The sequence below is a fragment of the Arvicola amphibius genome, chromosome 5, assembly GCF_903992535.2.
Source record: "Arvicola amphibius chromosome 5, mArvAmp1.2, whole genome shotgun sequence".
In the NCBI taxonomy this organism is placed as follows: Eukaryota; Metazoa; Chordata; class Mammalia; order Rodentia; family Cricetidae; genus Arvicola; species Arvicola amphibius.
Genome location: NC_052051.1, coordinates 11,043,435 through 11,071,272, shown reverse-complemented (window position 1 = coordinate 11,071,272; position 27,838 = coordinate 11,043,435). Strand labels below are relative to the sequence as shown.

The window sequence follows — 27,838 nt, the reverse complement described above, 5'->3', positions numbered from 1 at the left end:
ACCCACAGATGCCCCTGGCAGGGTCCCTTTACTTCAAGCGCAGCGATCAAGAGCCCAGACTTGGCTGGAACACCCTGAGAACTACCTGATGCTTTCAGACATGCTCTTCTCAGAGCATCTAAAGCATTTGACCCTCTGGCTGAATAAGCCTGGCGGAAAAAGGGCACAGCCTGCTCTGTATCAATGCACACTTGTTTATTATAGTAAAGTCAGGCAATGACTGACAGCACACTGCTTATGGAACACTGTTAAACTTGACTTACAGGATGCCTAGCCCGGACAGCTACAGTTTGCCCCAGAAAGATCAATGGCCACATGAGCCACGCTTCAGACCTGATAGTTGCTGCTTCAACAGGTGGGTTCACATATATGCTCACCCCCCACACACACACACAAAAAAACCCAAACCCAAAAAAACCCTTGCAACACAACAAATTGCCTTTATTTCAGTATGCATCCATATTTCAACATTTAGTGGTCCTGAACAGAGTGGGGAACATGGCAACGAGCCAGGAGGCCAGGCCCACTGAAAACTCGGGACACGGAGCTCCTCCAGGTCCCTGCCGAGGGTCTGAGGAGCAGCAACACTGAAACCTGAGTCCACAGGGTCAGGGCCTCTGTTCCAGCTGTCAGGCTCCACATCAGACCTTATGGGTGGCCAGGGAGCCCTGTCCAAACCTCTTCAGTTTGTAAAAGCAAAGCGATTATGAGAAAAGGAACCGACACAGAACCCCGTGCGCTTAGGACTCTCCGCATGGCCTTTCTCTAGGCGGAATCACCAAGGACCCTGAGCGCTGGCAGGTTTGTTGCCTCGTGACTGCTCTGTTCACCTCGAGACCCGAGCTCAAAGTGCATCGGCTGATGGTGGCAGCAGGGCTGGGGACCCAGCACCCCCTTCCCAGGCTGGTGGCAGGTAATGTGTGGTCCAGAGCTAAGTGAGGGAGGCCAGGCTCTTCCAACCTCATCTGATGGCTTCTGGCCACAGCAAGTGTTGGGTGGTGATGGGCAACAAGGGAGTTGAGGAGGGGGAAAGCAGCACCCCTTGATAAAGGTGGGGAGACGGGAAGCCCTGAATTCCTCACCCACGGCCAATTTCAGAGGGAGGGGAGGGTTACAATCTAAGCCTTGGCCAAGGGCGGGAGTGGAGGAATGGGGGAAGACGATGGCTTGGACGGGGCATCACTTAAGACTTAAGGAAGCAGGGGTACAGCCAAAGCACCCCAAACCCAGCAGTAGTCCCACGGCTGCTACCTGAAGCCTTCCCATCTAGTCTAAGGGCCACCACACAGCTGTGGCAGGAGGGCGGGGCGGGCAAAGGCAGACACAGGCCATGTGTCAGCAGCAGGTGATTGTGTGACGTGTCTGTTCACAGTTGCGTTAGCTGTGCCCACCGCTCCCAAAGGAAACTGATTTCAACACACCTTCTTGATCCCAGAAGTTCAACTAGGCAGCCAGCGGTTCCACTCGACAGAAGATGTTACACAGCACAACTCAGGTATTTCAAATGGACAGAAATTAGTATCAGAACAGTGTCTCAGGATGAAGTCTCAGTGGCGCTTCCTCTCCAGGACTTTGAGGTCTACAAGATGAATCTAGAAAATTCACTACTGTGGAAAATGAAGACTTAGGTTGGACTGGGGAGGGGAGGCCTGGGCCTTGGTGACTAATTGCTGTAACACTGTCCTTCTGGCGGCTGTGGCAGCTTCATGTTCTCTTTTGACATCATCAAGCGTCGAAGCTCCTGCAGGATGACTTTGATGCTGTGGGAATTCTGCCACTTTGCCAGCACTGCTGTGGCCCTAGGGTCCACCTGCAAAGAGGGGAAACACCTACATTACCCTGGACTCCAGAGCAAAGCTTTCCCCGAGGTTGCTATGTTGAGCCCACATGACCCCAGCAACATAGAGGCCATGCCAAGCCGCCCTCCCTGCCCTATAGCCAGCCTGCCTCCTTTTTCTGGGTCCCACCTAGCATGGAAGAACGAACAGAGCCTGTGGAACGTGGGAAGACTTAACCTGGTCAAACTCAGGCCATCCTGATGGATCAGCACCTGGGCGTCCACACCCTGGCTTTCTCCACTATCCACCCAGGGTGGGGCTGATAAAGATGGGAGTGGCAGCAAGAGCAGCCAGGTCTCTCAGGTTATCAAGGGGTTGGTGGCTCCAATACAGCAACACAACGGACGGCTCATTTCTAGTTCTCTGGCCCATCTTCTCAAGACTTCAAGGACAGAGGCCGGGCAAGGTGCCCCCAAGCCTCTGGCAAGCAACATAGACTCAGGAGTTATGGCTGGGGTATGGCTCCATGGCAGATCCCTAGCCTGAGTAAGGCCCTGGGCTCTCATGTACCAAAGTCTCAGGGCAAGGCCTGGATTTGAGATTCTGTTGTCAAAATGCACTTAGAGACTGGAGAGATGGCTCAGAGGTTAAGAGCACTGGCTGCTCTTCCAGAGGTCCTGAGTTTAATTCCCAGCAACCACATGGTGGCTCACAACCATCTGTACTGAGATCTGATGCCCTCCTCTGGCGTGCGGGCATACATCAAGACAGAATGTTGTTTACATAATAAATAAATTTTAAAAATGCACTTAGAGGGGGCTGGAGAGATGACTTAGTGGTTAAGAGCATTGACTGCTCTTCCAGAGGTCCTGAGTTCAATTCCTAGCAATCATATAGTGGCTCACAACCACTGGTAATAAGATCTGGTGCCAACTTCTGTCTGCAGGAACACATACAGGCAGACCATTGTAATAATAATAATAATAATAATAATAATAATAATAATAATAATAATAATAAAGCACTTAGAAAGTAAGGTCCCAGTTAGACACTCGGGAAGGGGCAGGACTGACTGCCATGGGTAGAGGCCAGCCTGGGCTACATAATGAGTTCCAAAGCTAGACATGGCTATAGAACAGGATCCTCTCAAAAAATAAAAAAGAAAGAACGAAAGAACGAACGAACGAAAGAAAGAAAGAAAGAAAGAAAGAAAGAAAGAAAGAAAGAAAGAAAGAAAGAAAGAAAGAGAGAGAAAGAGAAGCAAACAGGCTGAAGAGACGGCTCAGGGGTTAAGAACACTGGCTGCTCTTCCAGAGGACTTGAGTTTAACTCCCAGCACCCACATGGCAGCTCACAGTTGTCTGTAGCCTCAGTTCTCAGTTTCCGGGGATCTGACACTGTAACAAGGACAAATGGACAAAACACCAATAACACAAAATAAATAAGTAATATTAAAGCCGTGGCATGGCAGTGGTCAAGGGCCATGTAGAGATGTTGGAAAGGCCAAGCCTCTGCCTCAGTCTTATCAGCGACAGTACAGGGCTCCAGGAGTGAGCTCAGAGGAGTGACAAGACACAATGGAAGGAGCCCTGCCCCAGTGCTGCAGACACATGTGATAACCTGCAGAGGATAAGCCAGCAGAGCACCGTGGGCAGGAGGGGACTTACCACGCCATTTGAACTACTCACGCCGCTCATATTGACTTTTGTTACAAATCTTACAGATGGAGGTGCTTCTGGGTATTTAGGCCCACATTCTATTTTAAGGCTGTATATTCGGTTTTCATAAATTGTCTGGAAAAAAAGGGTACAGAGATATCAGTTACAAAGAGCTAAGAGACAAACAGCTTGTGACAACTTCCGAGACACTGTTGTCCTTGGACCACAGCTTGAGGCGCCTGTGTGGACAGGTGGGAGATCACAAGGCTCGGCACTAACCTCCAAGGACCCTGACCTTGAAGAAACAAGCAAAGGGCAGAACTATGAAGCTAGTGACGCTCACCAAGTCCAGCCCGAGGCCACTTCTCCTACAGCATGTGCCACCTGGCCACAGAACCTTCTATTTCGTAGTAACACTGACATGAGAAGCCACCAGCATCTAATGAAAGAAGGCGGCCACGCAGCTGATGCACCGGATCACCAGCGGCAGCATCAACTCTAAAATGGCAGCTATGGCTGGGCGTCGTGTGCAGACCTGTAGCCCCAAGAGCAAGGTTATCTAGCTACAGTGACTTTGAGGCCAATCTGGGCTATGTATGTCTCTGTCTTCAATAAACAAAATTTCAACTGTTGAGGGCTGTGGAGATGGTTCAGTGGGGAGAGGTGCTTGTTATGCAAGTCTGCCAAGGCGAAAGGAGGAAGAGTACGAAATGTGTCTGCTGGTCTTTAAAAAGGCAATCATGCCTTCATGAGAACACAGGCAGGCCCAATCCCTACACTAGCACCACTGACCCTGACTGTGCCCTCAGACAACACTGCCATGACCTCCCCCATGAAAGCAGGACCCTGGACCAGGGGCCGCCCTTCTTTCCCGAGTCCTCCGCACATGGCAGTGTTCCCTCCTTAGGAGTCTTGCATGCACAGCAGTTGCTCCTATGCAAACAGTGACATCTACTGGTCTCAGGGTCTTTTTAAAAACCACTGAACATGTCTGAGAAGCCAGTTCTTCAGGTCACTCACCTACCTATACAAACCATTCTCACGCCAAGCCGACTAAGCCAGTGCTAAACCTCTCTCCTCTCTCCCTCTTTTCTTCCCTCTCTAGGGAGTGCTGCCACCCTTTTATCCAGCATGGTCAACCAAAACCTAGCTGCAGGGCTGGGGGTCTGGTGGAAGAGTGCCCTCACAGCTTATGGGTTCACATCGCTGAGGTCTCCCTAAGCCTGCAATGTTAGCCTCTCAGCTCCCAGCACAGACTCCATGAAGAGCCATAACCCCCAGGGACATCCAGGAGAAGCCAAGGTAAAACTGCCAAAGGGCAAAATTCCAGGTAAGAGCTATAGAGTAAGGTCTTGCCTCAAAAACAAACAAACAAGTAAATAAATGAAGGAGCTGAGAGCAGGTAAAAGCACCAGCTGCTCTTGCAGAAGACCTGGTTCAGCTCTAGCACCCATATGGTAGTTCCAGGGGATCTGAGGCCCTCAGTGGACACCAGACATGCAAATAGTACACAGACATACATGCAGGCTAAGCACCTACATACATTACATAAAAGACTGGCCCTCTTAAAAACCCAGCAGCTGGGGGATGGTTTGCTTAGTGTACAGGGTGTTGTGCTCCATCCCCACCACAGCAGATAACCCCAACCAACACAACTACAGTTTCATTAATGCAGTGATGTACACCTGCATGTACACCTATAGCTCTGTGCAAGGAGGGGGGTCTCATCTAACACAGAACAAATAAAATGAATACATACATACATACATACAAACAACAACAACAACAAAAACCACAAAAAACAACCAAACTAGCAAAAATAAACAGGCAACCTGGGCCAGGAAGTCCAGGCTTGTGACTGAGGTACAGGGGGCTGAGGCCAAATGATTTAGGTTCCAGCCCTGCTACAGAGTTTTCAAGGGCAGCCTTGAAAAAACTGTTTTCAAAAACAGCACCTGCCTGGCATGCAGGGACCCTAACACCAGTCCTCAACACTAAAATGAATAAGCAAAGAGCTGAGTCCCTCAGGGGTTCTACTTAGATGCTCTGCCAAGGGCCAGTGAGCTGATTCAGCAGGTAAAGATGTTTGACACCTGAGCTCACTTCCCTGGGATCCACAGGGTAAGAGGCACTTCAGAGTGGCCTCTGACCCCATGCACGCTGTAATGCATGTACATGTAATGCATATATAGGTAAATATGGGTAAAGAATTTATTATGAATATACATAAATTTGTGTATGTGTGTGCGATGCCCACGGAAGCCAGAAAGGCCTGAGGTGGAACTTGCTGCCATACCTGGCAACCAGAGTTCAGTGTATATACGCACATGCACGCATGCACAAATTAGTGAACAAATGGCATTCACTTAACAAGACCACCACAGCATAGAAGCTGGGATGGAATCTTAATCCTCTGGCGTAGCAAGCACTCTAGCTGCTGAGCCATTCTTTCCAGCCCCATAAACAACTAAATGCTAAAAATAAAATTGCTTGCACACACTTAGGAGGTTGAGGCAGGCACATCTCTGCCAGTTTGAAATGACACAGTGAGTTCCAGGCTAGCAGTGACTGAGACCTGATACCCTAGATGTTATGAGACAGGGTTTCTCTGTGTAACCCTGGCTGCTTGGAACTCACACTCTGTAGACCAGGTTGGCCTCAGAGACCCACCTGCCTCTGCCTATTTAAAAAAAATCTGATTATGTCAGAGATTATGTGGGGGTTATGGTACATACCCATAAACCCAACACTTAGGAGGTAGAATGAGGAAGTTCTGGCGTTCAAGATCTATACTACATAAGACCCCAACTCAAAACACCAAGTCAGTTCTTAGTTCCAGAGCACACACCTTATGACCCAATCATAGAGCAGAACACTCACACCAGGAACCTAAAAATAGTTGCTTGTATGACTCTGTTTTTAACATCAGAGAACCAAGTTTAATCAAAACTATTGGGATGTGCCGGGCGGTGGTGGCACATGCCTTTAATCCCAGCACTCGGGAGGCAGAGGCAGGTGGATCTCTGTGAGTTCGAGGCCAGCCTGGGCTACAACAGCTAGTTCCAGGACAGGCTCCAAAGCCACAGAGAAACCCTGTCTCGAAAAATTTAAAAAAACAAAACAAAACAAAACAAAACCTATTGGGATGTCAGGTGTGGTGGTTCATGACAACGACCCAGCTTTTGGGAGGTTGAGGCAGAAGGATTGCTCTAAATTCCAGGCCAATCTGGGCTGCAGACTCTAAAATGTCTCCTAAAGCAAGACAATGAAAGCACAGGTTTTAAAAGGAGAACAGGGGCTGGAGAGATGGCTCAGTGGTTAAGAGCACTGGCTGCTCTTCCAGAGATTCCTGAGTTCAATTCCCAGCAACCACATGTGGCTCACAACCATATGTAATGGGATCTGATCCCCTCTCTGGCCTGCAGCTGTACATGTAGAGTACCCACACATTAAAAATAAATAAATACTTGGCTGGTGGTGGCGCACGCCTTTAATCCCAGCACTCAGGAGGCAGGCGGATCTCTGTGAATTCCAGGCCAACCTGGTCTACAGAGTGAGTTCCACGACAGGCTCCAAGCTACACAGAGAAACCCTGTCTCAAAAAACAAAACAAAAAACCCTGCAAACAAACAAAATTCAAAAAAATAAATGAATAAAAAAGGAGAACAGACGACAGACTGGGTAGACGGGAAGCACACCTTTAGCCCCAGCACTAGGGAGGTGGAAGCAGGCAGATCCCTGAGTTCAAGGCTATTTATACAGAGAAACTCTGTCTTAAAAACAAACAAATAAAGCAATACATCCCAGCTGGGCAGGGATGGCGCATGCCCAGTGCACTCCTAACACTTAGGCGGCAGAGGCACATGAAACTCTGAGTTCGAGGCAAGCTAGCCCAGTCTACAGAGTGAGTTCCAGGAAAACCAGGCTACACAGATATGCCCTGTCTCGAATAAAACATTAAAAGAAGAAAGGACCAGGAAAAAGTGTTAGTAACAGTGGGACAGGCAGAGCCTCAGACACTGAACAGCTGTCACTAATCTGGCACTGCCAGTCCTAGGTACATAACCCAAAAAACTGAAAACACAAAAAATTCCATCACATGCCATCGGTGTTAGTCCCAATGTTACCACAATGAGTGGGTAAACTAAGCAGGCACACCCAGGATGAAGTTCCTCCGGGCAGTGCAAAGTACTGCAGGCGCTACAGGGTGGGATGGGGAAGAAGTCACCGCCAGCATGTTAAGTGACGGATACTGTGGTGGTCTTGTTAGCTGAGTGCCATTTGTTCACTAATTCGTGTGTGTGCGTGTATACATATTGAACTACTCTGTACACTGTAACAGCATCACTGACTGGGGCCCCAGACCACATGGAGGGCGCTTACTGAGCACCAGCTCTCAACCTTCTCCTCCTTTTGTCAGGGCACTGAGAAAAACTTGAAGATTATACTTATTAGGAGCACACTCTACACCAAGCATGGTGACATGCATGTAATCTCAGTACATCAGAAGGAGAGCAATAGTCTTGGTTTGAAGCCTGCACTACACTGTCCACCTGTATCTCAGAAATCAAGGACTGCAGGTCAGAGAGACGGCTTAGCTATTAAGAGCTTATTCTGGGGGCTAGAGAGATGGCTCAGCGGTTAAGAGCACTGCCTGCTCTTCCAAAGGTCCTGAGTTCAATTCCTGGCAACCACATGGTGGCTCACAACCATCTGTAATTAGGTTTGGTGCCCTCTTCTGGCCTGCAGGAATACACGCAGACAGAATATTGTATACATAATAATTTTTTTTTTTTTTAAAAAGAGCTTATTCTGTTCTTGCAGAGGACCCACTCGGTTCCCAGCCCCTCTGTTGGCAGATCATAGCTTCCTGTTAAATCCAGCTCCAGGGATTCCAATACCTCTGGCTTCGTTGGGTATCTGCAGACACATCCCTACACCAACCACAGAGTTAAACTAAGAAAAGCCCCATGGCAGAGCACTTGCCTGCCTTGTGCAAAGCTCTAGGTCCCAGCATTTGGGAGGCTGGGGCAAGAAGATGCCAAATTTAAGGCCCGTGTAGCCTGCAAAGCAAGGTCCTGCTCTATTTTTGAGATGGGATCTGGCTATATAGCCCAGGCTGGCCTCTAAGCAATAGTGATCCTCCTGCCCCAACCTTCCAAGAGCTGGGATTACAGGTCTGAGCCATCACCGCCTGGCTCAAGAACCTGTCTTAATAAAAGATGTGCAGGCATGTTTGGGGTGTGGCTCAGTGGCATGATGCGTGATTTGCCAAGCATGCATTTGTGAGGTCTAATGTGGCCTTGTCACACTGGGGCTGCAGGGCAGGCGCACACAGTAGCACACGGAGAGCACTTGGTGCTGTAGCAGCTCTCTCAGCTCTACGCCCGTCTCAGAAAAGAGTAATCCACCAGTTTCTGTTCATTAGAGACAGGGCCTTGGCATGTAGCCCAAGCTGCTTTGAACTTGTAGCATTCGTGCCTCCCCTTCTAGTTTACAGGTGTGCGCTGTACCACACCCAGCCCGCATTTAAACAGAACAGAGTATTTTCAATACCATTTATGGGATGTTCTAGATTTCTGTCTGCCTGTTCCTTTCGTTTTGCTCACATTTATGTGGGTCCTGGAGCTGGAGTTATGGGTATTTGTGAGCCATCACATGGAGCCTGAGTCCTCTGCAAGAGTAGCAAGCGCTCCTGACCTCTGAGCCATCTTCAGCCCACCTGTCTCTTGAGACAGCATCAAGGATACAGACTGGTTTGAAATTCCCCACGTGGTAAAGATTACCGTGACTGACCCTTCTGCCTCTACTGCCACATGCGGGGATTCAGGCAACTGTAGCCACGGCAAGTTCAACACGAATCAGCACCCAGTGCAGCGGTGGCTCAGTGCCGCACACGCTCTGCTCTCAGCATGCTGAGCCTGGGAACCTGTCAGCTGGTTCACAGCCGTTGCAACTGCTTGACCCCAGTCGTGCAGATACTCTGGGGAGAAGGACTCTCTAGAGGCTGGATCCCCTCAGCAAAGAATGGGTTGCAGAGCCATCTATATGAGCACCCCTGGTGCCCTACGGAGTCAGTATGCTGTTGTCACAGGGAGAAGGGAAAAGGGCACAATCAGACTGTACTAACTCTCTGTACCTGGCAAGAGAATCATAACCATGACTTAGGAAGCCACAGTAAGGTGCAAGGCTGGCCATCCCCCAACAGTGTCAACGATCCTCTAAAATGAACTTCAAGTCTCTGAATGCTAATGAGCCTGAGGCAGGTGTCAGCTCCTGCTGCCTACATCTGGACTCCTCCTATCTCCAAAGTGCACAGGCAGCACCTTGCTCAAGCTAAAAAGGAAGGAAGCTGTCACCCATAGGCACAAACACACTAGACAGGTCTAGCCACATTCAGGCCACACCTCCCATCTGCAGGAGTGTCCCATTCTAGGGTCTTTCCTTTTGCCAGATTCTCTTCTACACCAAGAAGTAAACATCTACCACCCCAGTGCTGACCAATGAAAACTCAACTTCTCAAGTGGAGAGTGTCAGTGTGGCCTAGTAGGCAGGGAGCACAGGCTTAGCAACCAGACCAGGGCAGGTGACTTCACTCCTGGGTCAGCTTCCCGAGCTGTGATCTGGAATGTGGCTATGTAGGAGGACCTGACAACAACCTTGCAGCACTAAATACACTTCTGGAGGGCTAACTATGTACTCAGACACAACTGGCCAGGACCTCACAAACCAGAGCTCTCATAGGTCCTGGCTTTTAAAGATACCTTTGGACCCAGCAGCACTGACAGGCGGAAACAGAACCTATGCTCAGTTGACGAGCAGTACACAAAGGCACAGCACAGCTGGGCAGTGGTGGCTGCTGCCTCAGGAGTATGCTGGCAGCCCAGGTGCTCAGAGCTTGTTCAGCCTGAGATGTACCAGCTCAAAGGTCTACACTGTCATGTAAACTCATACTACAGACTGTACAGGGTTGACTCACCCAAGAGGGTTAGACCTCACCAGAGGGGCTCAAATGTATAAACTGAAACTGGCCAGAGAAAGAACAGCCACATTTCAGAAAGCATTGCTGGTGAGCGTTTGCCCACAAGGCTACCACTGCTTTAAAAGGAGGCACAGTGCACTTAAGACAAAGACAGTTGTAGTCATGGCTTGGTGCTTACTCTTGGAGGCCCAATTATCATCCCTGTCCATCTTGTAAGTGTCATGTCTTCGTCGTCCTCTAGACCCCAGCTAACTGTGCCGTCGCCTACTCCTTTCTGGCCTTCTTCCAGCTCTTCCAACAGTCGGAAATTTCGAGGGACTTTTACTCCTAAAACAAATGGAAAGAAATTCAAGATACTAGCAAGTCCAGGGGAAGTTGTAAGCCTCGAGCAGGCTGCTCATTGCCACTGTCTGAACACAAGGGCAGCATGCACGCAGCTCCCAGAGGTCTCACCTGCAGCACACTGAGCCCTGGGGAGCCGGAGGGGTGCTCAGTCACCCCAGCCCTTCCACACACCCCATCCCAACTCCCAGTCTAGATGCTGCTTCCTTCGGGTCCAAGAGCTGGCTGAGAGGAAAGGCAACACCAAATGCAAACTGTGGCCTGGAACATAGCACTTTCTTTCACCTGGTCCCAGCATGGCACATTCTGGAGGCTGCAGAGACTTGGAGATGCTCCTAGCTGGGATGACTCACGTGGCCTTAGAGGCACAAGCATTGTACCCCAAGAAATGCTGTCCCGACAAGTGGTTGTCAGCAGAGATGCCAAGGGCAGGCTCTCAAGGCTTTCCCAATTGGGAAGCTGGGGCTCCTCTCTTCATTTGTAAAAAAAAAAAATGCCAAGAGCAGCTGGTTCTGACTTTTTTTTAGTCCTAAAGCCCAGCAAGTTGTCCAAGAAGGCAACACAGAAACATTGCCAGGTCACACTAGCCACCTGAGCTGAGCCTGAGCCTTGAACCACGTCAAGGTCAAGCAAGGTGTCTTGTACAGAGCTCAAACTGGGGGCACAAATGCCAGCGGTGGCAGCTGACAGCTCATCCCTGGACTCCCCTGAACTTTCCCTGAGGGGGGAAAAACCCTTAAGATCTACACAAGTCACAGGCTCTCTTTGAACACTGAGCGCCTCACCTACCCGACTCCAGCACTCACTCTGTAGCACAGTGAGGAAAGGCCGAGGAGTCCAGAAGAGAGAGCTCCTGGGGTGCCCTGAGCTTCCTCACGTGCAGAGCACAGGCCAGCACAGGCTCACTTGCCCCACTGCGGCAGCCATGCCCCAGGCTCTGGGAGATAGGCAGAGAGCGGAGCCTGTTTTCCTGGAGCCCACCACTCCAGGGAGGCATGGGACAGACATAATAAGTTCTGATATTTCTAAGTGCCAAGGAGCAGATGCCAACCCAGCAGAGGAAACGGCTCTGACACTGCTGCACCTGGGGAACAGGAGAGGCCACTGGAGCTCTCAGAGTGACCTGCGGTTTTCTCCCAATTCAGACAGACCCCAAGTGCTATTGGGGTTGGGGGGTGCTGAAAAGGACCAGTGGCCATGTAGCGAGGAGTGCATGGTTCAAGCAGACAGGATTTCTGTCAGGTGGCCTGTGGTGTTTAAGAAAGAGAGGTCAACTCTAGCACCCAAAGGTTTGGTTTGAGTATCGAACTTACTCATGGACCATGAGATGACTTTGGCAGTAATGGAGTGCTTCATCCTCCAGAGCCACAATTATTGTGACTTACTGGGCTAGGAGCAGTACAGGTCCTAGCAGTTGAAAGGACCTGGATTCCATTCTCACTAAAATGAGAGTGACTTTTTATTTATTTTTTTGAGGATGAGTTTCTCTGTGTAGCCTTGGCTGGCCTTGAACTCACAGAGATCCACCTGCCTCTACCTCCTGAGTGCTGGGATTAAAGGCCTGCGCCACCACCTCCTGGTGAGAGTGACTTCTTACTGCTGGGATGCAGCAGCAGAGGCAGAGCATGGCTCAGCAGGCAGCTCCCGCTTCTATCTCCAGCACTACAGAATTTATTTAAGGCAAATAACATTATCCTATCTCCTATTTACAGTAACAGTAAAGTTCCTTTTTTAAAAAATCATGCTTGAAGCTGGGAATGCTGGTTCATGTCTTTAATCCCAGCACTCGGGAGACAGAGGCAGGCAGACTTTGAGGCCAGTCTGGACTACAGGGTGAGCTCCAGGGCAGCCAGGGCTGCACAGAGAAACCTCGTCTCAAAGAACTGTGCACGCATGGACCTCAGAGTCACTCCACAGGAGCTGGCCACCTCGCTTTGGTTTGTTATTTTGTTTTGTTTTTGAGGCAGGGTCTCTCAGTGGCCTGATGTTCACGTCAGACTACAACGGCTGGCCACTGAACCCCAGGGATCCTGCCCCCACCTCTAAACACTGAGATCACAGACCATGCCTGCCTGCTTGGCTTTCTATTTGAGTGTTGAGGCTCAAAACCAAGTCAGCAGTCTTACAAGGCAGTTTCACCTGAGCCATCTTCAGGACAAGAAGGGCCATCTGACTGAAAACACTACACAACAGCACACGTGGTCCTGGGGGGTGTTTGACGATGAACGGCTCAGCAAAAATCTAAAAGCATACTTGACTCACGGGCTTGGGAGCCACCCGCATTTGTCACACTCAGGAGAGCCAACTGCACGGTCTGGCTGGTGACGTTCTACAGCAGCACACATGAAGCTAAAAGAGATTTGGGTATCAGAGGCAAAACAAAAACAACACAATTATTCTGTTTAGAGAGGAAGATTGGGAGACGGCTCAATGGCAAGAGCACTTGTTCTGCAAGCACAAGGACCTGAGTTCAAATCCCAACATCCATGTAGACATTGGGGCATGGGTGAACATGCCTATGTGCCTGTGACCCCATCACTTGGATGGAGTCAGGCGAGCTTCTGACTGTGAGACTGTCCTGTACCGTGTGGACAGGTGTGCATTCCTGCATTCTCATGTGCTTGCATGCCTCAGAGTTAAATCTAACTACTACTGCTATTAGACACAGGGTTTTCATATGTAGCCTAGGCTGGCCTCAAACTCAAAGGAGATCCTCCTGCTTCTGTTTCCCAAGTGCTAGGATTAAAGGCATGTACCACATTTGGCCACTCTTAATTTTTTATTACATTAACGTGCATGTAAGCATATGTAGGTCAGAGGGCAACCTGCATGAGTTGCTTCTCAGGTATCAAACCCAGTCTGTCAGCAGTGACCAGGCTAGTCTTGAACTCACAGAGACCCGCCTGCCTCTGCCTCCCGAGTGCTGGAATTAAAGACATGTGCCACCACTGCCCGATCTTAAATTATTTTTTAATAATCACATATAGCTGGGTGGTGGCGGTGCTATTTTTAATTCCAGCACTGGGGAGGCAGAGGCAGGCAGATCTCTGAGTTTGAGGCCAGTATGGCATACAGATCATGTTCCAGGACAGTCAAGGATATACAGAGAGACCCTGTCTTGAAAAACCAAACCAAACCAAAAAACAAAGACAAAACCAAGCCAAATTAAAAAAAAAAAAAAAAAAAAAAAAACCAGCCGCACAGGTAAAGTGTATTTGTGCATGTGAGTGTGGATCCCACAGAGGCCAGAAGAGAGATCCTGGAGCTGGAGTCACAGCCGCTTGTGAGCCTCCAAAATTAAATTTAAACCAGCCCTAAACTTAAGTGTTTAATAATAATACAAACTTGGCTGTACAAATGACTGCATATCACTCCTGGCTGTCACTAAAGTCCACAAGAGCAGAAACGAAGGACCAAAGAGCACTAGTTATGCTGCTAGACGGCCATGACCACCCTATCTGAAGGGCTTTACTAGTGGACAGTCTATGGGCCAGGCCCAACTCAGCAACAGTTCCTGCCTAGTGGGCATGAAGCCCTGGGTTTCAACCCTACCAAGGTAAAGGTAAGACAGTCATGGATCCATGGACTAACTCCTATTCCTCCTGAACTAAGGAGGCAGCTTGGGACCCTAAACCAAATTACAGACTCCTTAAGAGGACATTAGGATATAGAAAGCAGGAATCAACCTGCAAGCAAAAGGGAGGGGCCTCAGAAGACATCAGAGGACTTGACTCTGGACTTCCTGTCGAGCGAGCGAGCGAGAGAGAGACAGAGACAGAGAGAGGCACACACACACACAGAGAGAGAGAGAGAGAGAGAGAGAGAGAGAGAGAGAGAGAGAGAGAGAGAGAGAGAGAGAGAGAGAGAGAGAGAGAGAGAGAGAGAATTTGTTTGGGTATCCAGTTACAGCAGTTCAGATGGTGGGAGATAACTCAAGAAAGCCGGGAAGGATACAGACTGGGATGATGTTAGCAGAGGCACCTGTGGATACAATGGCTGCCGTGATTCCCTCCTTCCTTCTGCGCCTTGGCCCAGATCTACATAACCTTCCTGCCTCAGCCTCCTTAGCTGAAAATATGGTGTGTGTGAGCTCATGTGCAAGCGTGTGCACCCACGGCACTCCTAGCAAGGTCCTACCACTAGGCCTTTTTTTTGTGCGGCAGGGTCTCCCTACATAGTCCTGGCTGTCCAGGAACTATGTAGACAAGCTGGCCTTGAACTCACAAAGATCTGTCTGCCTCTGTTGGGATTAACAGCGTCATTATGCCTTGCTCCAACTTATTTATTTTCTAAACAAGTTTTAATTCACATTAAAATTTTGATTAAAAGTTTTGGGGGAACAGTGACAGCTGGCTGAAATCAGGAGTTAGGGTCACAGGAAAGCCACTTTGCCTCTCTGCACTGAACTCCTGTGCTTAGCAAGTGCACACAGTGTGTGCCAACCCTTCATGGGCTGCAGGGGAAAGCTGTCTAGGCTCTTCACCTCTGTAGAGCCGAGTGAATTGGTTAATGCCTGCATCCGAGTACTCTGGAGACTGGTGTAGTAGGGCTAGAAGTCCAAAGTCATCCTCAGCACAATAGGAGTTGAAGCTACCCTAGACTACTCAAGACCCTGTCTACAAACAACAGGATCCTTTTATGTAAATTATCAACAACATGTTGGATGTGGTGGCACACACCTTTAGTCAAGCACTCTGGAGGCAGAAGCAGGAGGAGGATTTCTGTGAGTTTAAGGTCAGTCTGGTCTATATAGCAAGTTCCAGTCAGCTATGGCTACATTAACAAGACTCGGTCTCAAAAACAATCAACAACACAATGGGTACCCACTCTCACTCAGTGTGGCTACCCTGTGTCTAGCACCATACCAGACAACATGGGAAGCAGGAAAGAACATAGAATCTCAGTACAAAAAGAACACCAACATTCAACTGCAGCCAATGGGAGGAAACAGTGAGAAACAGGATCTACCACTGAGCAGCCTTCCTAACCACGGATGCTGGCAGGCTCTGAAGTGACAGGTATGGGAGCCCCAATGACTGGGCCACTCCTTAAGGATATGTGGGGAGCTGCACGCGGCTCTGAGGAGAAGAAGAGAAAAGGGAAACCAAGTCTCTGGCTAGTGTCAGGATGAGCCAGCAGGCATGGCCCAGCTTCGGACTGCTTCTACCATGGCTCAGGATGGGTGTCTGCCAGAAGAGGAAGTGACAATCACCTGCCACTGACTCCCTGCAGGCCTGGCAGGTATTAAGGAGGAATCTAGACTGAGTCAGCAGGTTGTATACATCATGGTGGGGAGGTGGTGGGAGGCATGTGCTGTGCACAGCACTGTGCAAGGCGTCACTCCCAGGTTACCAAAGGGGCAATACTTCCACGCCCTCATCCTGGACTTGACAGGCTTCAGATATGCACTTGATAAAACCGAAGCTGGTGTGACAATACAGGACTGCAATCCATGTGCTCAGAAGGCTGAGGCTGAAGGCTTGGCAAGTTCAAGGGTTGGCTGGCAACTTAGCCCATCTCAAAATATTTAAAAAGTGGAGAGTGGACTGAGGGCACATATAGTTCAGAAAACAGTGTCATAGAGCCTGTGTGAAACCCCGGGTTTTACTCAGCACCAAAAAGGAGAAGACAGGCTTGGTGGCACTTGCCTGGGCTACAAAGGGAGACTCGCCCCCGCCACACACCCAGGACTGAAAAGTAAAGAAAAGCGTGCAGAGCGCATATGACAGTTGCACGTGCCAGGAAAACACTTCTCTACTGAGCTCCACTGCAGCCACCAGGCACCCCAGGGGCAGATCAGAGTGCACCCATGCTGTCACCAACGAGAACCAAGAGACCAGAGGCATCCTCTTGCTGCAGAGCTGAGACGGGTCAGTGTGAGTGCGCATGTGTGTGCAGTCTGTTCGTTCCACAACAGTTTCCCTCAGTCCCGTATGGCAGGGGGCACAGTACTCTACAGAAGGAGTGAGCCCTGAGAGTTCTGGAGATGATGCCTGGTACACGGCCACCTTGCTGTGGTACCTCTTCCCTCAGTACAATGTAGCATTTCCAAATACCAAAACAAGCCCCTCCTGACCCACACCCTCTCCAGCTCAGCAGTTACAATCCTAAAAGGTCACTCCACAGGAGCTCTATTTGCGCCTTCTACCAGGTCATCCACATCAGGACATGCTGCACCTAAGTCCCTGACCATCAGATGAGATGGTCAGTTCCATGCCCCTGCCCCTTCAACTCCTGCCTCCAAACTCAATCTGGCCTGTGAATCCACTCCTTGAGTTCTTGATAGGCCCCACTGCTCAAGTGCTTCCACAGAAGCCATGGCCCCCAATAAACTGACCTTCAATTTCCACACCGACAGGCCTCAGGCACTAAGACACTTCCCACCCCAGTCTGTCATCCCCAGGCTCCTTCCATCTCAGGCCAGTCTTCTTGTCATGCTCATCACCTCACTCATGACTGCTGGGGATCTGCCTGTTCTCCAAGGACAGGACGCAGTCTTTTCCTTATATGAAGCCACACCAACTGCCTTGTACAGCCGGGGTCTGCCCCACTGTGGCTCCTCTCTGCTGCCGCTACAGTAGCAGCTCCTAAGGCTTCTGCGGAAGGCTTGTCTTCCTCCAGCCTTTGTGCTCACTGTGGTCGTTCCCAGGCCAGAGGACTGCTAGTTACTAGTTCCATCCTCAACATGCATTCCCTTGTCTCTTGTTCAGTAAACGTAAGCCAATTGGACACTTTGAACACATCTGTCTGGCCTCCCATCTGAGCACACGTAAGCCAACTGGACACTTTGAACACATCTGTCTGGCCTCCCATCTGAGCACACGTAAGCCAACTGGACACTTTGAACATATCTGTCTGGCCTCCCATCTGAGCACACTTGCTCATGAGTGCTCAGGTCAGTCTGTTTGCTCACTGTCTTCTCCAACAGGTATGTGATGTGTGCTGACAAACCCTCAGTCTCACAAAATTCTAACATGCTGGAAAACACATACAGGAAATATTTACAGAACCATTAAAAGGGAGCCTAATTATTATCTTGAGGGGTGAAGGCAGGGTTTTACATAGCCCATGCTGGTCTTGAGCTAGTTCTGTAACCAAAAATGCCCTTGATCCACCTGCCTCCACTCCCAAGTCCTACTAGCATTACATGTGCATCCATCATGCTTGGCTTAAGAATTTATCAAAAGGTTAAGTATGGATTTTAAATTAAGCAAAATTCCATATGCAAACAGAACATGCATAAAAGCTGTCAATCTTCCGACTGCAGAGGCCAACAGGAGCTTGTAGCCATGCACCTTGCCCTACCAGCTCTGTCCCACATACCAGTACTGATGTGGGATCCCCCTCTGTATGCTGTGAATATTATTAATAAAGGAACTGCTTGGGCTTATAGTAGGGCTATAGGGAAACAGAGCTAGGCGGGGAAAACTAAACGGAATGCTGGGAGAAAGAGGGCAGAGTCAGAGAGAAGCCATGTAGCCATGTAGAACCTTGCCTGTAAGCCACAACCACGTGGCAATACACAGATTAATGGAAATGGGTTAAATTAAGATATAAAAGCTAGCCAATAATAAGTTAGAGCAAATAATCCAAGCAGTGATTCATGATATACTTTCTGTGTGATTATTTCGGGGCTGAGCAGCCAGGAACCAACAAGTGGCTCCTTACAACACAGCACTTTCTCTTTCTGTTTCTCCCACTTTGCTCTTTACCATCTTTGCGCCTTTCAGACAGCAGCGACTCATTCAACCTGCCCCTCCCCTGGCAAGCGATGGTGCTCAATAAATGCTTCCGGGATGGACATATGAGACCATTACACTAGATGACGACATCATACAACTGAGGTATCTAAGTGTCTTCAATTTACTGTGCGTGTGTGGTCAGAGAACAACTTTGTGAACACAATTCTCGCCTTCCTTTTACATGGTTTTGGAGATCAAACTCAAGTCTCCAGGTTTAGCCAGCAAATGTTTTTATCCACAGAGCTATCTCACTGACTCCATCTCAGGGTTTTGTCTCTCAGTTACATATTACTTATTTTGTGTGTACCATGATGCACTTGAGGCGGTCAGAGGACAACTTTCAGGAGCCAGCTCTCTCTTTCACCATGTAGATTCCAAGGAGTAAATTCAGGTCACCAGACTTTGTGGCAGGAACCTTTATCCATGGAGTCATCTCAGAGGGTTTTATCATAAAATCTGGTAGCTTTTTAAATGACTACATTTTACTTATTTTGTATGCATGTTACGTTTGGATGTGCTGGTGCCATAGCTGGCCATGCGGTAGCACCCAGGAGTCAGTTCTACCATGTGGTCCTGGGATTGAACTCAGGTTATCAGTCTTGGTAGCAAGAGCCCTTCCTCTGTAATTCATCCCCAGTCCCCAGCCTAGCTTATAGTCCTGGTTGGCCTGAAACTTGCTATGTGGACCAGGCTGGCTTTGAACTTGAGAGACTTACCTGCTCCTGCGTCCCTAGTGCTGGGATTAAAGGCATATGTCACCACAACTGGCCCAGCTTTTTAAAATTTATATTTAGTTTTTTAGAGAGAGGGTCTCAAACTTCTTCTGTAGACCAGGCTGGCCTCAAACTCAAGAGATCCACCTGTCTCTGCCGCAGCAGTGCTAGGATTAAAGGTGTGCGCCATTACAGATGGTTCCAAAAGCCTTCTCCATTAAAATTAAAATTAGCAATCTGAGTGAAAGTTATTTTGGGGGATGGAGGGGAAGTGCTGGAGATTGACCAGTCAATTATTCTACTGTGGAACTATATTATCACATCACCTCTTTTGAGGCAGCATCTCACTGGTTTGCAGGCTGGCCTTGAACTGCCCCTACAGTTGAAGTGAGCTTTCAACTTCTATCTTCCTGACTTTGCATCTCCGGCAGCCGTACTGGTTTCCCAGTCTGTGTCACTAGGCCTTGCTTTGGTTCCTCACCAAACCTCACAAGAGAAAGGCTCTTTTCTGTGCTGGGCCTGAGCTTCTCCAAGACAACAATGCCCAACCTCTAGAAAGGGTTCCTCGGGGCAAAGCCATGAGTGTGTCACTGGTGTCCCACACCTTAGAAAGGGCACGGGAAGCTAATGCAGCTAATGCTGCAGCAGTCTACAAAGCGCTGAGAACACCTCAGTCCTGGGACCCCAGGGCACAACCAAACACTGACTGAATCAAAATGAGATGTGCAGTTACGTCAAGAAGTGAAATCAAGGGGCTGGAGAGATGGCTCAGTGGTTAAGAGCATGGTCTGCTCTTCCAAAGGTCCTGAGTTCAATTCCCAGCAACCACATGGTGGCTCACAACCATCTGTAATGGGGTCTGGTGCCCTCTTCTGGCCTGCAGACATACACACAGACAGAATACTGTATACATAATAAATTATTATTATTAATAATTTTTTAAAAAGTGAAATAAAGGGTCAAGGCCCGGCTGCCACGTCTGACTCCTCGAGTTCTAGCTTGGATCCCACACAGCAGAAGAGTCAGTCCATGCGGATTCTAACCTCCAACCCTGCAATGAGGTACATGTAACCACACAAAGCAAATGAAAGTAGCTAAAAACAAAAGGCAATGATAACCTAGGTGCTTGAAATATGGCTCAGAAGGTGAAGATACTGTCACCAAACCTGACTCGAGGTTCAATCCCTGAAACTGATATGGCAGAAGAGAACCAATTACCACTAAGTTGTCCTCTGACCTCCAAAAGTATACCACAACATACACCACTCTCCTAAGAAGAAAAAGTATGACATGCAGGTTGAAAAGGCATTGAATGTTTTACACAGTATCCTAGGGTAACACTGAACACAGTAATTCAAAGCACAGAAATATATTAAATTGAGCTGTAGAGACAGCTCAGAGGTTAAGAGCACTGGCTGCTCTTCCAGAGGTCCTGAGTTCAATTCCCAGCAACCACTTGGTGGCTCACAACCATTGATAATGAGATAATAATAAGCACTCTTCTGGTGTTCAAGTTGGCAGAACACTGTATATAATAAATCTTTAAAAAAAATAAAAGGAAACAAAAAAGAAACATTTTTAAATCTTAGAAAAAGGATTCTGGGGTGTGCCTACACACCTACAATCTCAGCCCTCTGGAAGCTGAGGCAGGGAGACTGAGACCAGCCAGGGCTACACAGCATGATCTGTCTCTAAAACAAACTGAAGGTTAAAAAGGCGGAGGGGAGCACCCAGCTGGTGAAGAGCTTAGCACGCAAGCCAGGACAGAAGTTCCGAGTCTGCACCAACAAACGCCAGGCGTAGTGTGTGCGCCTGTGACCTCAGCATCTAGGAGGTGAAAGCAGAGGCCCAGGAGTCTATGGCCATCCTCTCCTTTACAAGTCAGGTCAGGTCAGTCTGAGACAATGAATACAGCCTCAGAATCAAGTGCACACAAAATCCAGGTGAGCCAGGTGGATTTCTGAGTTGGAGGCCAGCCTGGACTGCGCAGTGAGTTCAGGCCAGCCTGGTCTATGCAGACAAGGACGCACATGGATTTAACCCCAGCACCCGAGAGGCAGAGACAGTATCTGAGTCTGAGGTCAGCTACAACTGTACAGTGAAACTGTGTCTAAAAAATAAAAATATGTTTTGGGAGCCTCATGCAGTGGCTCATATATGTAACTGCAGCACTAAAGAGGCTGAAGCAGGAGGATTGTCACAAGTTCCAGTCCAGCCTGAACTAAAGAATAAGACTTTGCCTAAAAATAAACAGTTATAATACAAATATCTTTGGAGAACCAGTGATCATAAAGCCATGGTTCTTAGTTCTGGCAGACTGTGTGTCCTACCCAAGCCCCTCCCTTTATTTTTCAATTTAACTTTTTTAGCTTTTCTTTCTGAGACAGGGTTTCTCTGTGTAACAGCTCTGGCTGTCCTGGAACTAAGTTTGTATACCAGGCTGGCTCCAAACTCACAGAGATCTGTCTGCCTATGCTTCCCAAGTGCTGGGATTAAATAAGTGTGCCACCACTGCCTGGCTCAGGTCCCAGTTTATGAGGGTGGACTTCTGGGTCCTGATGGTTTAGGTGCCTGTTCAGGGACCAGGACTAGAAGGTTGCTCTAGCCTCAGAAGTGACAAGGCCTGGAAGGTGCCCTGGGGGCAGTATTCCTGAAACTGGACAGTGGTCAAATGACGGCTTTTGTTCTGATAGCCAGTCTTCCTGAGGGCTGGCCTGGGATGTCCTCTGGGAATTCCAGGACAAGAGCTTCATATGGTGGCCCAGCAATGTCTAGGACAGGCCTTTAGACTGTCTGAGGATAGAGAGTCTTCTATGGAAGATTCCATGGCAACCTGTTATTTTTTTTTAAGATTTATTTATGTTTTGCCTGCATGTAAGTAAGTGAACCATGTGTGTGCCTGGTGCCCTAAGAAGTGAGAGGGCATTGCATCTGCTGGAACTGAAGTCAATGATGGCTGTGGGTGCTGGGAGCCCAACCCAGGTGGTTTCCAAGAGCAGTCAGTGCTCTTCACCACTGAGCCCATCTCTTCAGTCCCCATAGTCTACCGATCTTTTTTTTTTTTTTTTTGGTTTTTTCGAGACAGGGTTTCTCTGTGGCTTTGGAGCCTGTCCTGGAACTAGCTCTTGTAGACCAGGCTGGTCTCGAACTCACAGAGATCCGCCTGCCTCTGCCTCCCGAGTGCTGGGATTAAAGGCGTGCGCCACCATCGCCCGGCAGTCTACCGATCTTTACAGCTTAGTGTGACAGGACAGAAGACTGCTGATGGCTCAGGGACCAAGTGAAGATCAGATTTTCTCTGATGGGGTAGAAGGAGCCAGAAGTTCAGTTCAAAAAGGAGCACTGAATTCTGTCCCTTTCTTCAGGGACAGTCTCACACCTGAGTTCCACACCTCCTCACCACCCTGTCAGTTTCCCCTGCAAGCATCTGGTCAGAGAACTCATTACGACAGCCCATGGCGTTTACTGAATACCTGCTATGTCACCCAGGCCTCAGTTCCCTCACCATCTCAAGAGGTATCTGCCTCAACAGGTTTGGCAAAATGAAAAGATGTGCTCAAGCCAGTACCTGGCACCCAGTAAGCCCTCTAAGCGCAAGTTCAGGTCTTAGAGCCAGGCATGCAGTGCTCACCTGTAATCCCAGGCTCAGGAAGGACCACCTGAGTATGAGAGCAGTCTAGGCTCCATAGTGAGATCATGTGGCAAAACAACAATAACAAAAATACTACACTCAAACCCCAACAAAAATCAAGAAGCCTGAAGGCTTGCGCACAGACGAGGACAATGACCTGCTTCTCTATGTGGGCACACAGCTGCCCCCAGCTCAGCAGGCGTGGATTACTCAGGAAAGGTACACACCTGTAAGTCCCACCACTGGGGAGGCAGAGGCAGGTGGATCTCAGAGTTTGAGGGTAGCCTAGTCTACAGAGTGAGTTCCAGGACAACCAGGAGGCTACATAGTGAAACCCCTCTGGGGAGAAGGGATCTCTAGGTGTTGTGGCCTTTTCACAATTATGCTGAGGACTCCTAGCTTGTATTTATTCCACTGCCATCAAACTTGTGCAGTTTCAACTCGGAACACAGAGTAAGAGAGAGAGGGAGAAGGTAGAGGAAGGTAAATATGATTTTGTCGTTCTGTTGATGCAAGAAACCAAACCAAAGGCTGTGCTAGGCAGGTATGCTACATGAGCTAAATTCTCGGCCCCATAAGTTAACACGAAGAGCAAACGCTCCATGAAAACTCACTTGGCAATTCTCTTCTGAAGCTCTATCCTGGCCTTTTCTATTTATATGTATATGTCTGTGTATACGACACATATGTACAAGTGCCCACAGGCCAAAAGAGAGGCAGTGGATCCCCTGAAGCTAGAGTCAGGCAGTTGTGAGCTGCCCTAAGTGGGTGCTGGCCGCAGAGCTCTGGTCTTCTGGAAGAACAGCAAGTGCTCCAACCACGGAGCAACCCCGCCAGCCCTCGAGTGGTAAGTCTTGATACAATGGTAGCGGGTAGCACACATCTGTGACCCCAACACTCAGGAGACGGAGGCAGGAGGATCAGGGGTGTGTCAAAGTCATCCTCAACTCCACAGGGGTTGAAGACCAACCCGGACTACATGAGATCCTGTCTTAAAATAAAAGGACAAAATAACATCAAAAAGAAAAGAAATCCCCCTTGGACTGGCTCACCAAGCAGACCCCACTTTGGGGCAGGCTTCTGCTTCCCAGGCTGAACATACTAGGAAGCAGCTCTCCTGAGGGCAGGCCATGGAGGAAAAAAGGTACTTGTTGGCTGTGAGGGACCTGAAATGGCTCACAGTGAGACCCAAGGAAACTGGGGCTCCTTTCCAATCTTCAGCTGCCTGGGGACACCCATGAATGGAAGGAAAGACTACAATCTCTACTGCCCAGATGGTGACATTTCTAGAAGCTGTATGTGTGCATGAGGCCACGCCTCTGCATGCATATTTACACCTTGCCAAGGCTTGTCACTCTGGCACTTGGTATCTGGTTATCTGTCAGGGCAGGGCAGGGCAGCACAGTATGTGGGCTGCTGGATGAGCGGAAGAGCCTGGCAGCCAAGGGCCACTGTGATGTCCTGCAGTCCTGGAGCCACAGGAGAGAAGTTACCTACCACTGCAGACATCTTGAGTGGTTGTAGTGTGCTTGTCTCAGCCTCTCTCTGAGACCTAGGCCAAGATCACAGCAGCAAACGATGTGGGAAGGTGCCAGCAGCAGTGACCACAAAACCCAAGCTCAACCCCTACAGGAACTCCAAGGCTACACAGTGGTTTCCTGGCAACCAGAGCACAGATTAATGAAAAGGCTCAATCTAAAGGTGGACAGGCCTGAGAGTACCTGAAGGATGCAGAGGGGAGCACAGGCTAAGCTCCAGTTTAACAAACTAAGGTCCTGCTTCCACTCTAACACTCCACGCTCAGCCTCTTGATGCCTTGAGGCACAGGTCAGACCCCATCATTCCTTCTCTTCGAGGCAAGCATTCATTCAACATACACTGAGCACCTGCTTCATACCAGACACTTGTTCCATTCCATGGCTTCCCTCTGCACTTAGTAAAACCCGAAGCCATGTCGTCTCTCTCCAGCTCATCTCTAAGGCATTTAATTCTTCTCCCCTGACATTTATTTACAGGGGAAAGGAGCACCTATAGAGATCAGAGTGCAACTTGTGGAAGCTGGTTCTTTCCTCAAACAATGTGGGTCCTGGGGATCAAGCTCACTGCCCAAGGCTCAGCAAGGACCTTTGCCTGCTGAACCATCTCATTGGTTCCATGCCTTTTAATTTGATCTTTCACCTCTTCAAGTTGTCCCCACTATGAGGCCACTGCACTGACAGTCCTTCCCCACCACTGGTCTATTCAAATGTTGCCCCAGAAGCCTGCCCGACCTCTCCAGACTCCCTTATCACAGCACACAATTTTCTTCACAGCACTTCCTGCTTTTTGGAGTCACTTTATTTATACCCTGAATGGCCTTCTGTCTGGTTTGAATGAAACTCAAGGATAACAGGCTGGAAAGATGGCTTAGTGGTTAAGAGCACTCACTGGCTGCTCTCCCAGAGGTCCTGGGTTCAAGTCCCAACACCCACACGGCAGCTCACAGCTGTTTATAACTCCCGTTCCTGGAGGCAAAACACCAACATACATAAAATAAAGATAAATAAATAAAGATTTATTTAAAAAAAAAAAAAAGAAGAAGCCGGGCAGTGGTGGCGCACGCCTTTAATCCCAGCACTCGGGAGGCAGAGGCAGGCGGATCTCTGTGAGTTCGAGACCAGCCTGGTCTACAAGAGCTAGTTCCAGGACAGGCTCCAAAGCTACAGAGAAACCCTGTCTCGAAAAACAAAAACAAAAAAATAAAAAAATAAAAAAATAAAAAAAGAAGAAGAAGAAACTCAAGGATAGCACTGCCTCTATTTCGTTTGCTGCCCACAACAGGACACAACAGGGCCCAGCAGCTATCTGTGGAAGAGAGGAGAGCTGTACCTCAAAGCCTAGCCTATGGTGTCTAAGCACACTAGGCACTCTGCTTCATTGCCATGCTCGGGATGGAATTCAGGACCGCCACCATGCTAGATGAACTTGCTACCACTGAGCTACATTCCAGCCCAGGCGCTCGGATTCGTCAACCGCAGCTGCTGCTGTCTGTGTCTTCCCTCCCCTGTGCTTATGAAGCACTGGCAGGGTCTCAGAAGTCAGAAGTAGCTGTCAAACCAGATTGTGAGATGGTCTCAAGTAGCTACAAGCCGAGTGCCAGTGCCACCCCAATACTGGCTGCCAGGCCTGGCAGGGACACTGCTGTGAGATACTCCTGCCTCAACCCAGTCCAGCCTGCCTCAGCCTTGGTCTTCCTGGAGTGTCCATTGCCAGGGGATGAATGAACTGATTTAGCACTGGGCACAGCCTTCTCCAGGAGACTCCAGGCAAAGACTGTCTGCTGTGCATTCCTTTACTGACCCGCCACCCCACCCCCACACACAAAGAGGGCTCCTTGGAATACAATTGCAATGACCCTGGAAAGATGGCTCCCTTACAAACTTCCCTCCAACCAACCCACCCCTAACTCTGTTGGTGTTGGGGCTGCCCACAGCTCCAAGAAGCCAACCAGTGTCCAGACTGGTGGCCCATCCTTAACTCCTTGCCCACCTCCACCGCCAGACTCCTGAAGGTACAGCTCCTCATCAAAATGGGGCACCCAGTCTCTCCTGAATCCCTCACTTGGAAGAGCCAGGCTCTCCTGCCTGCCCAGACCCTAGGGAATCTCCTTCGCAAATGCCTACCCCAGCCCTAGACCGACAGCGCTCAGGCTCCAATACCCAAGTACAAGTTCTCAGCACTGAGGCAGATCCTGCAGGTTTCTCTTAGCCCACCAGAGGCTGGCAGAGCTTCTCCCCTAAAGAACTACCCTTTCCCCCTCTTGCTAGTCCTTCCGTGTCATCCAAAGGTTCCCATTTCAGTGTTCCTCTCCCACCCATCCAGATAGTGGGGAGTTTCTGAGTTGAACCCGTATATATTTTTTTCCAATTATCGAAGTGACCGCCTCCACCAAACAGGCATTTCCTCCATCCGCCCAGTGCAGGAAGAGGTTTTTCTTCTTTAAAAGAAACATCTGCGGGACTTCACCCCATCCCGTGCTCCCCAATGCAGGAGGCTTCCCACCGATGACACGCCCCAACAGACTTCCCCGCCTCCCGCCAGGGCTCCTGAGGCACCTGCTCATGCCCACCCCACACTGGGCACGGTTCCTAGCGCACCCTCTGAAACCTATCTGGGCAGACCCTGGTCTCCACCACCTAGGCCTGTTCCCGCTGCGGACGCCCTGCCTCGGCCTGTGCAGATGCCCCGATTTCCCCGGGAAGCGACCACCATGAGCTCTCCCTCTCGCAGCCCCGACCCCAAATTGGCGCGGGGCCCTGAGGTGGCCTCGCCTGCGGCCCGCGAGGCTCCGTCTCCTCCCGTGCTCCCTGGGTTCCGCCCGCATCCCCCACCAAGCATCCCCGAATCCCCGTAGCTCGGGCCGGCTCAGCAGGGCCTCGTCCGGGCGTTCCCAGGCTCGCTCGGCCCCTCGGCCGGCCTCCCCCACCCCCCCCCCCCCGGAGGCGCCCGAGGAACCTCCGGCTTGGCCGCACCGCCCACGGCCCCACTGCCCCCGCCCGGGCTTCCGGCCGCCGCCTGCTCGTCCCGGGCCGGGCCGGGCCGCCAGGAGCAGCCGTAGGGAGAGCGCGGAGCCCCGGCCGGGTCATCATGGCCTCCGCAAGCCCCGGCCCGGCCCAGCCAGCCCGCACCCCTTCCGCTAGCACGCCCGGCGCCTCCGCTCACCCGAGCCTGTGGTGGCTGCCATCTTGCGTCGCTGTCGCTCGAAGGCCGGCCCCTTCTTCACCCCCCCTTGAGCTCTCCCGAGCGCTAGTGCGCAGGCGCAGGCATAAGCGCAGGCGCAGACGGTGCCGCTGACGCCCGCTCGGGGTCGCACGAGCCGGGCGGGAAGGGCTTTGCCCGGGTCTTCAGTGAGCGAGCTAGAGGGCGGGGCAACCTGCGTGTCCCTCCCAGCCGGGAGCGGGGGAGGTGTGCAGGTGTTCGGTGCCGGGGCACGGGGTGACCACGCTGTGCTGG

General features: G+C 50.1%; 1 protein-coding gene across 1 annotated transcript; it reads right to left on the bottom strand.

Moving 5' to 3' along the window:
* Window positions 1-420: 420 nt before the first annotated feature.
* Window positions 421-27,838, bottom strand: Ube2v1 (ubiquitin conjugating enzyme E2 V1). Its single transcript, XM_038330104.2, has 4 exons — window positions 27,548-27,838; window positions 10,597-10,745; window positions 3,446-3,571; window positions 421-1,810 (listed from the first exon to the last, which is right to left on the bottom strand). Exons 1-4 carry the CDS (start codon window positions 27,567-27,569, stop codon window positions 1,664-1,666), a joined length of 444 nt encoding a protein of 147 aa, XP_038186032.1. The 5' UTR covers window positions 27,570-27,838; the 3' UTR covers window positions 421-1,663.